A 13,401-nucleotide genomic window follows, 5' to 3' on the forward strand; every position below is an offset into this window, starting at 1 on the left:
TCACTTGTCTGCTTCTTTTGTCTCCCACCTCCGAGGATCTGGCTTTGGGGTAGAGAGAGAGGAGAGAGAGGTGCTGGCTACGCAGTTGTGGGCCTGCACTTTCGCTGCTTGCTGCTTGGATCGATACACCATACGGACCGCAATGTTTGTGGCCACCCACAATGGACCGCAGTTCTTTTGCGGCCAAGCACCACCCGTGGAAGGACCTATGGGTCAACGTGGCACCTATGCCAAACAGGTGAACCACTAACAGTTGGCCCCCTGACGGCCGCAATATAGAAATGGACGCGGTTGGCGCCTTTCTTTATTTTTGAAAAGAAGTAAGAAGGCCAAGTGCACCACACGAAGGCAAGACCAGCAGCAGCCACACAATGATTCATAGACACTTTATTGGTGCACCGGATGGTGCTCACTGTGTGATGGGGTGGTGCTTGATGCTTGGAAGGGGTGCTCTGCACATTATTAAAGGCCGTAGGCCACAGAGCACTCGTGGGTTGGTGTATCGATGCTAGCATGCGTGCTCTCTCTATGCATAACATCTGCATGTGTTCCTCCAAAAACAGGTCCTGGATCGTAGTGTAAATATCAGCGTAGTCTTGTGTAAATAATGCTCCCTACCGGCTGTATGTTTAGTTTGAGAATTCTTTCCGGATTCGGTTATCCTGTGGGTGTGTTTCTGTGAGGAGAAGGGTGCAACGTCGCAGGGGGACATATTTACTCATTCGTGAATATCTGTAAAACTGTCGCACTCAGGGTAGAGTTAATAGTAGAGGGAACTACATTGCGTGCCACACGTAGGTAAAAATTTATCGGGTCGGGACGCCCCGAGGGTAGAGAAGGGTGCAATGTTGCGAATATGGAATTTGGCCTCCATACCCGCTTGTAAATATTCCCCTATTTTCCCCAATACTCCCCAACTATCCCCAATCCCCCATTCCCTAGTCCCATTGTCTGTAAACAACAATCAGTAGAGCCGACCTGCCCCTTTTTCCCCCATTAAATGTCGTGCCCAGGTCCACCGCACCACACGTAGACCACTTTCGGACATCTTGCTAGTTATTCTTAGTCTATGTCAGTTAAGGCCTCGTTTCCATTAATTATGACTCTTCGTTGCACCAGAATGTGATTATATGGCACCAGTAGTGAGTTTAGGACCTTTCCCATACCTCCTCCCATCTTCTTCCCCGTCTACAACAACAGAGGGGCACGGCGCTGCGCGGGGGGGAGTGTGCGTCCTCCCACCGGCTCGGTTAGCCGCCATCGACAATGCGCTCCAGACAACGCGCTCCAGACCATGCGCTCCACGGGGTTACCACAAAGGGGCTCCTTGTCAGCTCCTCGTCAAGGGCGGAGCCGGTAACCCCCCCGCACGCACCCAATGAGAAGCAACGTGCCGATTCCACGAGGCGGAGCTAACGAGCCGAGGGCGTGTCACTCCCCGCCGGATATACGCGGCCCCGCGCCGGATGTGACGTCAGATGCGCCCCCAGCTTGAGACGAAAAGACGCCACCTCGAGCGCTGTGCAACCTTCCGCATCTCTGGACCGGACCGGGTCGATCCTGCCCTGAGCCCAGGTGCACCTGGAGCCATCGACAACCGCTTTCCTGCCATCAACCCCCGTGTGAGTCAGCCTTGTCCCGTTTACCTGTCGTCTGTTGGGGTTAATATAAGGTTGTGTTTAAGTGCCTATCTTCCTTTGCTGTCCCTCTCGTCCCTGTAATCTGACCTTCCGTAACGAATATAATCTCCTCCGGAGGTCTTGAGAACTGAACCCTTGGAGTCGTGTCATTTGAAACCCAGCCGTGTGTCTGTTCCTTCATTGACCTAGCATCGCGCGACTAGTCAACGTTCGGGTATAATATCGAGTATAATCTTGTGCAGACGTGGTCATCCCAAAACCGCTCGGTGAATAACATCCAAGCCACGTCTGTAACAATATTATTCTGTTGTGTTAAGCGGGACGTGGTGATTGCTCTTCAGCAAATGTCCAAATTAATCACATCTTACATTATTTGTTCTAATAAAATAAAGCAGAAATATATTCAGGAATGGTGTATTAATCCTTTGTTTTCTGTATTTTTCAGGGTTTCCAGGATCTCGTGAAGAGGTAGGCCTGCAATGCCATCTATGTATCACATTATCTGGCATATCGTGATTTTTGAGCCTCCCCCTGTAGTATAGGGGAAGGCTTATGCCTTTTGTATGGTTTCTTTCTACAATTGGTGCTGCCAATTTTTATTGGTACCACAGACTTTATTAGGCCCTTTTGAGTAGGCTTAGTAAACCAACATTTAAAATAATGATTTTCTTTTTCTCCCTGCACTCTCAACACTCCAAATTTCCGAACTGTATTTCAGAGCCGGCAGGGACTTTCGGAACGAAATTTTGCATAAATAATGCGAATATAAAGTATGCGGAGTTGACATAATGCTTTTGACCTTGACCCGATTATAGATATTTTAACTTTTTCCACAAAACTTTGACTAAGGTTTGTCCAATCAGAACAAAATTTCACTTTCTAGATAGCCCAGAGCAAGGTGCATTTAAGCTCAATTTATATCATAACCCTCCAGGTTAAAGGTCAAGGTCTTGCACCAGTTAGAAGTACTAAACCACCATTTAGGTTTTTCTCCCTTTTTATGCCATGTCCGAGCTCAATCTTGCAGCCAGCAGAGACTTTCAGAATGAAATTTTGCTGCAATAATGGGAATACAAAGTATGCAGGTCGTGATTGTTTTTTGACCTTGACATTTTAAGGTCTTTACCCAATTAGACGTTTTAAACATTTTTCATGAAAGACTTGACTAGGTTTTGTGTTATCAGAATGAAATTTTGCTGCAATAATGGGAATACAAAGTATGCAGGTCGTGATTGTTTTTTGACCTTGACATTTTAAGGTCTTTACCCAATTATAGACGTTTTAAACATTTTTCATGAAACACTTGACTTGGTTTTGTGTGATCAGAATGAAATTTTGCTGCAATAATGGGAATACAAAGTATGCGGGTCATTGTTTTGATCTTGACACAATTTTTAAGGTCATGACCCAATTATAGACATTTTTACTTTTTTCACGAAACGTTTGACTATGTTTTGTGTGATCAGAATGAAATTGCCATCTATAGATAGATTAAAGTAAGTGGCATTTATGCCAATAATTTACATCATGCCCATCCGGTTTAAAGGTCAAGGTCAAATGGCGGTTTGTAAAAAAAAAAGAATATATTTTTTGTCATCACTCAATTTTGCCAATGTGGAATCTCAAAGCCTGCTTGGCCTTCCAAGATGTTCTTACATCATAATAGTGGACCCGTACTACTGTTGTGCACCTGATATTTGTTTTGTGTTCTTGACCTACTTTTTACGGATTTCAGATCTACTTTTTTGGGATCCGGGTGCGGGAAAGAAAAGAAAGGAAAATGCAGAAAAAGCTGCCAGAAAAGGCAGAGCATGAAAGTTATTAAGGCAGCCAAGAAGGCTGCAAAGAAAGAGGTAGCAAAGGCACAGGAGGCATGTAGGAAAATGTTCGGAGAACGCTTGGATTCGAAGAGGGTCAGAGAGCGGTATTCAGGATTGCAAAGCAGATAGCGAAAGAGAGGTGTGATGTGATGGGGGTGAGTTGCTTGAAGGATGAAGTGGGAAAAATCGTTGTGGACCCAGATGGAATTAAAGGAAGATGGAAGAGATATATGGAAATGCTGTTGAATGCAGAGAATGAATGGGATGGCAACATAGAGAGTAACCCAGTTTTAGGACCGGCAGAGAAGATAACCGACAAGGAAGTTGAGGAAGCGATAAAAGCAATGAAGAGTAGCAAAGCGGGAGGGCCGACGGGAGTTGTGGGAGATATGTTGAAGGCAGCGGGAAATTGGGGTGTGAAGAGAATGACAAAGATCTGCAATCTGGTGGTGAAAGAAGGCCGCATTCCAGTGGATTGGGAACTGAGTACCCTCGTCCCTCTATACACCTGGAAAGGTGACCCTCTGGAGTGTGGCTCATACCGAGCGATAAAGTTATTGGAGCATGGAATAAAGGTATTGGAAAGGGTGTTGGAGAGGAGGATAAGGAAGAAAGTGAAGATCGACGAAATGCAGTTTGGATTTATGCCAGGAAGAGGAACGACAGATGCACTTTTCATTGTGAGGCAGTTGCAGGAGAAGTACATGGAGAAGAGGAAGAAGTTGTTTTTTGGATTTGTTGATCTGGAGAAAGCATTCGATAGGGTTCCACGCAAAGTATTGACATGGGCATTGAGGAAGTTAGGAGTGGAGGAATGGTTGATCAGAGTAGTGATGGCAATGTACAAAAGAGCGTGCACAGCTGTAAGGACGAAGGACGGGAACAGTGGTGAGTTTGAGGCGAAGGTGGGAGTGCATCAGGGGTCGGTACTAAGTCCACTACTATTTGTGGCTGTGATGGAGGTACTGGCTCAGAACGTAAAGGAGGGTTTACCGTGGGAGTTGTTGTATGCAGATGATCTGGTGTTGATTGCGGAAAGTATGGATGGACTGAAGGAAAAGATGAACAAGTGGAAGGAATGTATGGAGACAAAAGGTCTGAAGGTGAATGTCGGAAAAACGAAGGTGATGGCAAGTGGTAAAGCATGTGGTGAGGTGGAAAGAACGGGGAAGTGGCCGTGTGCTGTATGCAGGAAGGGTGTCGGAGTGAATTCCATGCAATGTACAATGTGCGCTGAGTGGGTTCATCAAAAATGTAGTGATTTGAGAGGGTCATTAACCAGTGTGGCAGCTACATTCAAGTGTAAGGTGTGCACAGAGGGAGCTGCAGATGGAGGAAATGTTGAGTTGGATCTTGGAGATGGCGTGAAGCTGGAAGGTGTGAAAACATTTTGTTACCTAGGAGACATGCTGAATGGAGAAGGTGGATCATACTCGGCAACGGTTGCTCGAGTGAGATGTGCATGGAAGTAGTTTCGGGAACTGAGTGGCGTGCTGACGAGGAGGGGAGTGTCGTTGAAGCTGAAGGGAAATGTGTATGCTGCATGTGTGAGAAGTGTTATGATTTATGGGAGTGAGACATGGGTAATGAACGTAGAACAGCAACGAAGGCTGGAAAGTTGGAAATGCGAATGGTTCGGTGGATGTGTGGAGTATCGTTGAGAGAGAGGAAGACAAATGATGAATTGCGAAAGATGATGGGAATAGAGCCTGTGATGGATGCTGTGAAGAGAAACAGGTTGAGATGGTTTGGTCATGTGTTGAGGAAGGATGAATGTGACTGGTTGAGAAGAGTGATGGAAATGAATGTAGAAGGAAGTAGAGGACGGGGAAGACCGAGAAAGACTTGGCTAAAGATGGTCGAAGAAGAAATGCGGGCAAGGGGGTTAACAAGGGGAGATGCAGAAAATAGGGCAAAATGGAGAACATTGTCATGGGGACCGCAAGGCTCACCCCCGCTCTTGCAGGGAAAATGGCCTGAAAATGCGTTGTTGTTGTTGTTTTTTTTTTGGGGATTGTTACTTGATTAATGAAAACCACCTTTTCGATCATAACTTGAATAATTTTCCTCCACTTTTCATGATGTTGTTTTATGGATAGAATGTAGATGGAGACACATTTGCTTTATTTACATTTTTTATTTCTTTATTTATTTCATGATGTTTAGGGCTAAATGTTGAAGGTCAAGGTGATATAGTGGTTCAAAAGAAATATGGCCATCATTGGATCAAGGGCCAAGGATAAGGTGTGGGCAATCACCAAGGGTAAGCTCCTTGGTAAGGACATTGGTAAGGTCACCAGGGTAAGCATACCCTTGTCGTTCGCATAGTGATGGCAAATATCTGGTTTCTTTTGGTTCTTCCCTGATTCAAAGATTAAAATATTTTAATTTCTCGCCTCGAATAAGAGGAAGGGGAAACTAGGGATGAAAAAGTAATGGAGCAAAAATGAAATGGAAGCAGAGGGAAAGAAGCAAAATAACCTGCAAAAGAATGTGTGGGCTTGGGGACATTTAATCAGGATAGATGTGGCATGAGGTGATGATGAACAGTCATCTTGATGCCCTGGAAAGAAGGATGAGATTGAACAGACTAAGGAAATTGGTTCCATAGATGAGAGAAAAGAGGAACAAATGAGTGGAGGTGAGGAATGATCCTGCATTTTGGGAGTTTCACAAGAAGTTTCACCCGAAGTTTCACCAGAAGTTTCACCCGAAGTTTCACCCGAAGTTTCAGTTGAAGTTTCACCAGAAGTTGCACTACCATATTTATGGAGATTTACTACTAGAGTCGTTCATAAAGAACTTGTATTTGATATGAAAATAAATATTTTACAAACCTTTTCTATTCCAATAACCTCTCCTACCCTACCTAAAGTAATATTTTTCCTTTTCATTCCAAGGATTCAGTTTGTGTTGGACTTTCAACACAAGAGCGTGACACCACCCACACTGCTGGACTTCTCGAAGGAGGAGAAGAGTCTGGACTCGCTCATCGAGCTGAACCACAACCTGGTGGAGACGATAACGAGTGAGTAACACAACCATGAATGTTTAGGAGAATAATGAATAAGGAAAGATAAAATGTGAGATAAGCAGTATCATATATTAAAGGTGCAAATGGTAAAGTATATCAAAGCTGTTGTAACTCTTTCCTTTCCGACATGTTTCGGGTAGCTGAAAAGGTGGGTAGCTGAAACAAATCGGTGCGAGGTAAATGGGAGGTAATGGGAGCTAATTATATTCCGTTTCCGTTACTGAAACATTGTCACAAATTATTTAATGTTTCTTAGGAGGTGTATTGGTAAGGTGTGAGGTTAGTTATTGCACGAGTCCATCGAAAATTTTATTCAGAGTTTATTGCCCATATATAAATGACGAGGTCATATTTGTGGAGGTGAGATGTTTATTCTAAAAGTTGATTTGTATAAAATGGTAACAGATTGTAATGTTGATTTTGGTCCTCAAACTGTATATAGAAAGATCACCGGTGTACAAGTAATTTCCTGTTACTTCCGCATTTAGAATCGTCCAGCAAATGCAAGCGGCTTGATAAAGGACGGATCTCCGTGAATGTTCTCGCTCCAAGGATTTAGAAATGGGAAAGAGAAAAGAAAGAACTGCTCACCTCCACTCATTTGTTTCTCTTTTCTCTCGCCTGTTGAATAAACTTCGCCAATCGTTTTTTTTGTGTGCATGCAGAGTCGAGGCTCGTGGAAGAGCTGGACCACATAATGGGTCAGGATGCAACAAAACAAAAGGAGCAGCCACAAGAGAAGGGGGAAATGCCAATAACAGGGCCGAGGGAGAAAGTAGACGGAGACGGACAAACAAGGGATGTGGATGACGATGAGGGCTGGGGGAGAACGCAAAGGGTAGACCAGATGGATATAGAAACAAACTTTGGGCGGATGGTGGAGGTGGGTTAACGGAGGTAGGAAAGATCATTGTTTTTGATGGGGTCCGAAGCCTCTCCTCAGTGAAAGACACATGAAAGCCCGCTTGGAGTTTGCAAAAAAGCACCTGAAGGACTCTCAGACTGAGAAACAAGATTCTGTGATCTGATGAAACCAAGATTGAACTGTTTGGCTTCCGTCTGGTTACTCTGCCATAAAGCCCAGATCGGTGGAGTGTTGCAGTGATGGTTGCCCTTCTGGAAGTTTCTCCCATCTCCACACAGCATCTCTGGAGCTCAGCCAGAGTGACCATCGGGTTCTTGGTCACCTCCCTCACCAAGGCCCTTCTCCCCCGATTGCTCAGTTTGGCCGGGCGGCCAGCTCCAGGAACAGTCCTGATTGTTCCAAACTTCTTCCAATGAAGAATTATGGAGGCCACTGTGCTCTTGGGAACCTTCAATGCAGCAGAGATTTGTTTGTAGGCTTCCCCAGATCTGTGCCTCGACACAATCCTGTCTCTGAGCTCTGCAGGCAGTTCCTTCGACCTCATGGCTTGGTTTTTGCTCTGATATGCATTGTCAGCTGTGAGACCTTATATAGACAGGTGTGTGCCTTTCCAAATCATGTCCAATCAATTGAATTTACCACAGGTGGACTCCAATCAAGGTGTAGAAACATCTCAAAGATGATCAAGAGAAATGGGAGGCACCTGAGCTAAATTTCAAGTGTCATAGCAAAGGGTATGAATACTTATGTCAATGTGATATTTCAGTTTTTTCTTTTTAATAAATTTGCAAAACTTTCTAAAATCCTGTTTTCTCTTTGTCATTTTGGGGTATTGAGTGTAGATTGATGAGGGAAAAAATGAATTTAAACGATTTCAGCATAAGGCTGCAACATAACAAAATGTGAAAAAGTGAAGGGGTCTGAATACTTTCTGAATGCACTATACAATATATATATACAAATCTTTATAAAAAGCCCAATTTTTTTCAACACGGATACCGATATAATTCGTTTGGTGAGTTCCGATCATCAAATATGTTACCATATGTGAGAAACAACTCTTAATTTAGACATTGCCATGATCGGTAAGTTCGGGAAAGAATCAGTCACATGACCTCTCACATGCGCTAATTATTCAAAAACAGAAAATAGTACAAACACAACGTATACATCGTTTTAAAGGTCATTTTACTGATCATATAAAAACATCACTCTCAAGTGTGAAAATATAGTTTGTAGAAAAAAAAATGACCCACGTGACGCCAACTCCAAACTGCCACTTCTACTTGACAACGGGTGAACCTCCAATGACTACCTCATCCTCACAACAAGGTGAGTTGTTGTTTTGCTCTTTGTTTGGGATCAAACTGCTTTGAGCTCCCAAGGTTAATCACAACGAAACTTTCTACCATCAGATTTTTTTTACCACAATGTACCTGAATAGGGGTTTTATACCGTGATGAGGGGGTCATTTAGCCCGTTATTGCCGTGTTGCACTCCCAAGTTAATTTATTTATGAAGCCGAGGTAATTTCTTTACTACAGCTTCACTCCTTTACACCCTGTATTTATGGTTTAGACCCTTTACACCCCTTTGATTCCTAAAGACCCCTGAGACCTTTTACACCCGTTAGACCTTTTCATACCCATTTCGACCCTTTTGAGACATGTATACCTTCTTCAAAACTTTTTAGACCGATTGACTTTTTAACACGCTTTGGCCATTTTAAGACCCTTTAGCCAATTTAAGACCCTTTGGCTAATTCAAGACCCTTTGGACAATTTAAGACCATTTGGACACTTTTGACTCTTTTGCTCTTTCGTCCGTAGACACCTTCAGACCCCATTCGGCCCTTTTAAGAGCCTTGATTATTTAAACACTTAAGACCACTTTATGACCCTAAAAAAAAAAACTTTAGACCCCTTAGATAATTGTAAAAAATTTCATCCTAAAATCGGTTTTGACGACCTTTTCCATGCACTATTCGTGTCACATCACAAGTTGCAATGATGAATATAAATTGATATACAACACAACAACAACAACAACATGCATTTTAAGGCCATTTTCGCTGCTAGAGCGGGGGTTAGCCTTGCGGTCCCCATAACAATCTTCACCTTCAGACCTTTTGTCTCCATACATTCCTTCCACTTGTTCATCTTTTCCTTCAGTCCATCCATACTTTCCGCAATCAACACCAGATCATCTGCATGCAACAACTCCCACGGTAAACCCTCCTTCACGTTCTGAGCCAGCACCTCCATCACAGCTACAAATAGTAGTGGACTTAGTACCGACCCGTGATGCACTCCCACTTTCACCTCAAACTCACAACTGTTCCCGTCCTTCGTCCTTACAGCTGTGCGTGCTCTTTTGTACATTGCCATCACTACTCTGATCAACCATTCCTCCACTTCTAACTTCCTCAATGCCCATGCCAATACTTCGCGTGGAACCCTATCGAATGCTTTCTCCAGATCAACAAACCCAAGAAACAACTTCTTCCTCTTCTCCATGTACTTCTCCTGCAACTGCCTCACAATGAAAAGTGCATCTGTCGTTCCTCTTCCTGGCATAAATCCAAACTGCATTTCGTCGATCTTCACTTTCTTCCTTATTCTCCTCTCCAACACCCTTTCCAATACCTTCATTTCATGCTCCAATAACTTTATCGCTTGGTACGAGCCACACTCCAGAGGGTCACCTTTCCCCTTGTATAGAGGGACGAGGGTACTCAGTTCCCAATCCACTGGAATGCGGCCTTCTTTCACCGCCAGATTGCAGATCTCTGTCATTCTCTTCACACCCCAACTTCCTGCTGCCTTCAACATATCTCCCACAACCCCCGTCGGCCCTCCCACTTTTCTACTCTTCATTGCTTTTATCGCTTCCTCAACTTCCTTCTCAGTTATCTTCTCTGCCGGTCCTAAAACTGGGTTACTCTCTATGTTGCCATCCCATCCATTCTCTGTATTCAACAGCATTTCCATATATCTTTTCCATCTTCCTTTAATTCCATCTGTGTCCACAACGATTTGTCCCACTTCATCCTTCAAGCAACTCACCCCCATCACATCACACCTCTCTTTCGCTATCTGCTTTGCAATCCTGAATACCGCTCTCTGACCCTCTTCCGAATCAAAGCGTTCTCCAAACATTTTCCTACATGCCTCCTGCGCCTTTGCTACCTCTTTCTTTGCAGCCTTCTTGGCTGCTTTATAACTTTCATGCTCTGCTTTTTCTGCTCCCGTACCCTTTGCCTTCTGCCACTCCTTGAACTTCTTCCTCTTCTCGTCAATCCTCTTTCCAACTTCATCATCCCACCACCATGTTTCCGAGTGCCTCGGTGGTCCTTTTATCCATCCTAGTAAGGGAAACATATGAAAATCTGTTAAGTAAATTGTTACCAAAAATTTTCTTCACCAATATGTTTGTAAAGGTGTGTAATAACATGTGTTAAAATGTTGAAGGTCAACTCCCGTGGGAAACCCAGAAAAAAAAGCTGTTGAATTCGGGTACCGAAAAATTATTTTCGAGAATTTTTATTTTTTAAAATCGGCCCTTAAGTAACTTATGAGGGGTCAAATAAGGGTTTTTCATGATTCTGAGTTGATTGTTAACATTTATATTTCACCACAGACACTCCTTTGTGGAAAAATAATTTCTAAATATATCTCATTTTCTACTTTGCAGGACATGGAGTCTAGCAATATGGATGAAGACGTTACTCCACCTGTGCTCAATTGCTTCATCTGTGCACGCTCGGATACACCAGCTGAAAGGCTCATACAGGCAACTCCAAAGGGATATTCAACTTTATTGAAACAAGCAGAAACTGTCGAAAATGTTACTGTTGTGGAACGTATGAAGGAGGCTCAAAAGGAAGGAAAACTGAGGTACCACCAGAAGTGTAAAAATGATCTGTACAACAACTTTGTTGCAACCACCAAGAAGTCAGCTCAAGCATCAAAGGCAGAGAAAGAGTCATCAAAGTTGAAGAGAAGACGCACTACTTGTGAGTTCAGTTCATCAACTGGCTGCAGTTCTAGAAGATCACAGTCAGTTGACCTCCTGTATAAGGATGTATGCATTCTTTGCAACCAACCAGCCCAGCTCTACAAAAATAATCCAGCACAAGCTAGAAAGAAATACAGAGTGCCAGTTAATTTGACTGCAGATACACTGAAGGCAAGCTTGCTGAAGACAGCACAGAGTCGCGGGGATGACTGGGGCACTGAAGTCACTGGACGCCTGGAAGGGATCAACGACTTGGTAGCAGAAGAAACACTGTACCATTTGCGATGCAAACTTATGTTTGCGAGAGGTGACAGTTTGTCCAAGACTGATGAGGAAGGAAAAAGGAAGAGAGGACAGAGGAGTATTGATGAGGAGCGAGAGGCAGTTTTTTATTGAATTCTGCGAATGGTTAGACTCAGAATTAGAGCATGGGTTAATGAACATGGACCAAGTCCATGAAAAGCTGCAGGAGTTTGATCAGTCACCAGAGAAGAGCCTTTCTTATTTAAAGCATTGGCTGAAGATAAAACTTCTAGAGAAATACGAAGACACCTTGTATTTCACAACACAGGAAAGAAGGGCAGATGTATTCTGTCTCAAAGATGGCACCGACAATATTCTGCGAGAGCATCATGCTAATCTTGACCATGGAGATGAGAAGACTCAGATCATAAAGTCGGCACTCAAGTTCATATCCAATGATATTGCCTTGATTGATTTAGGTCCAAAGTCATACCCCACCACACACAGTATGACTGACATCGATAGTCAGCTGACACTTGTTCCTGCAAGCCTTCAGATGTTCTTGAGACCGATTGTCAAGACAGACGAAAGAGTTTCCGTTTGGGGGCAGAATTTTATTAAGGCCTGTCGACCTCGGTCTGGAGTATTGCCACACCAAATGGGGCTTGCCATACAACTTGATCATAGATTTGGGTCAAAATGGATGCTCAACAAGTTCCACCGGCTGGGATACACTGAGTCTTACACGGAGACACAAAACTACAAATACTGCTTCCTTAATAGTAGGAGTGGAGATGATGTTCCAGATACTTCTGGCACTCTTGACACCATTGTGGAGGAAACCGATGAACAGATCAATGATGAGGTTGCGGTTGGTGCTGCGCTTGAGGATCAATCAGTGATGACAGCCAAAGTGCCAGCCAGTGAAAGTGAATTGTCAAGTAATGATCAGGTGGTCTTTATGGAGGTTGGGGAAACAAACAATGCAGTCACTCAGTTTGTTGGAGACAATATAGATTTAAACATTGTCTCTATTCACGGAAACACTCCCTTTCACTCAATGGGTTGGATCGAAGTCACCTCTCCGGCACCGGAGATTGCAGCCGGAGATTGCAGCAACCGGCGATGCAGCTGCAAGAAGAATGGGGTCACGTGCATCTCGGCCTGTGGAGTCTGTAATGGCATTACATGCAGAAACTGCAGTCATGATGTTGTTGAGTCTGAAGAAGACATAGACAATGACTGTTGAAACTTCTGACATTGTGAATGAGAAATAACTCTTGAGTATTATATATGTGTGTGTAAATGTAAAAGTGAAAATATAAATGTTAACAATCAACTCAGAATCATGAAAAACCCTTATTTGACCCCTCATAAGTTACTTAAGGGCCGATAAAAAAAAAAAAAAATTCTCGAAAATAATTTTTCGGTACCCGAATTCAACAGCTTTTTTTCTCGGTTTCCCACGGGAGTTGAACTTCAACATTTTAACACATGTTATTACACACCTTTACAAACATATTGGTGAAGAAATTTTTTGGTAACAATTTAGTTAACAGATTTGTGAAATATCTCATAAAATGCCCTTACTATCCACATACCTCACCAACGGCTCCGAACAGACTATCTTTCATTGACATCCAACCACGTTCAAGCTCAACCACATCATCCTCTACCCTAAATCATGAATCTAAATTGATATCTCAAAATAAAACTGATGTTGAAAAGTGAAACGGAAACTACTGATCTATGAATCATCGAATGGGAAACCAGAATGAAATG

At 43.3% G+C, this 13,401-nt stretch overlaps 1 protein-coding gene across 8 annotated transcripts in view; it reads left to right on the forward strand.

Moving 5' to 3' along the window:
- LOC144889584 (E3 ubiquitin-protein ligase Midline-1-like) overlaps nucleotides 1–13,401 on the forward strand; it is an 86,653-nt gene that overhangs the window by 44,803 nt on the left and 28,449 nt on the right. For 4 of the 8 annotated variants that reach the window (XR_013621895.1, XM_078770372.1, XM_078770373.1 and 1 more), the window contains exons 5-6: nucleotides 2,086–2,108; nucleotides 6,361–6,488. Coding sequence is in view for 7 of the 8 variants with exons in the window: in XM_078770372.1 (XP_078626498.1) it covers nucleotides 2,086–2,108; nucleotides 6,361–6,488 (151 nt within the window). In the remaining variant the exon portion in view is untranslated. Of the gene's footprint in view, nucleotides 1–2,085; nucleotides 2,109–6,360; nucleotides 6,489–6,982; nucleotides 8,159–13,401 lie in introns of those variants that run through there. The other 4 variants (XM_078770377.1, XM_078770378.1, XM_078770376.1 and 1 more) reach the window with 3 other exon arrangements.

The sequence above is a fragment of the Myxine glutinosa genome, chromosome 1, assembly GCF_964187855.1.
Source record: "Myxine glutinosa chromosome 1, kmMyxGlut1.1, whole genome shotgun sequence".
Lineage (NCBI taxonomy): Eukaryota > Metazoa > Chordata > Myxini > Myxiniformes > Myxinidae > Myxine > Myxine glutinosa.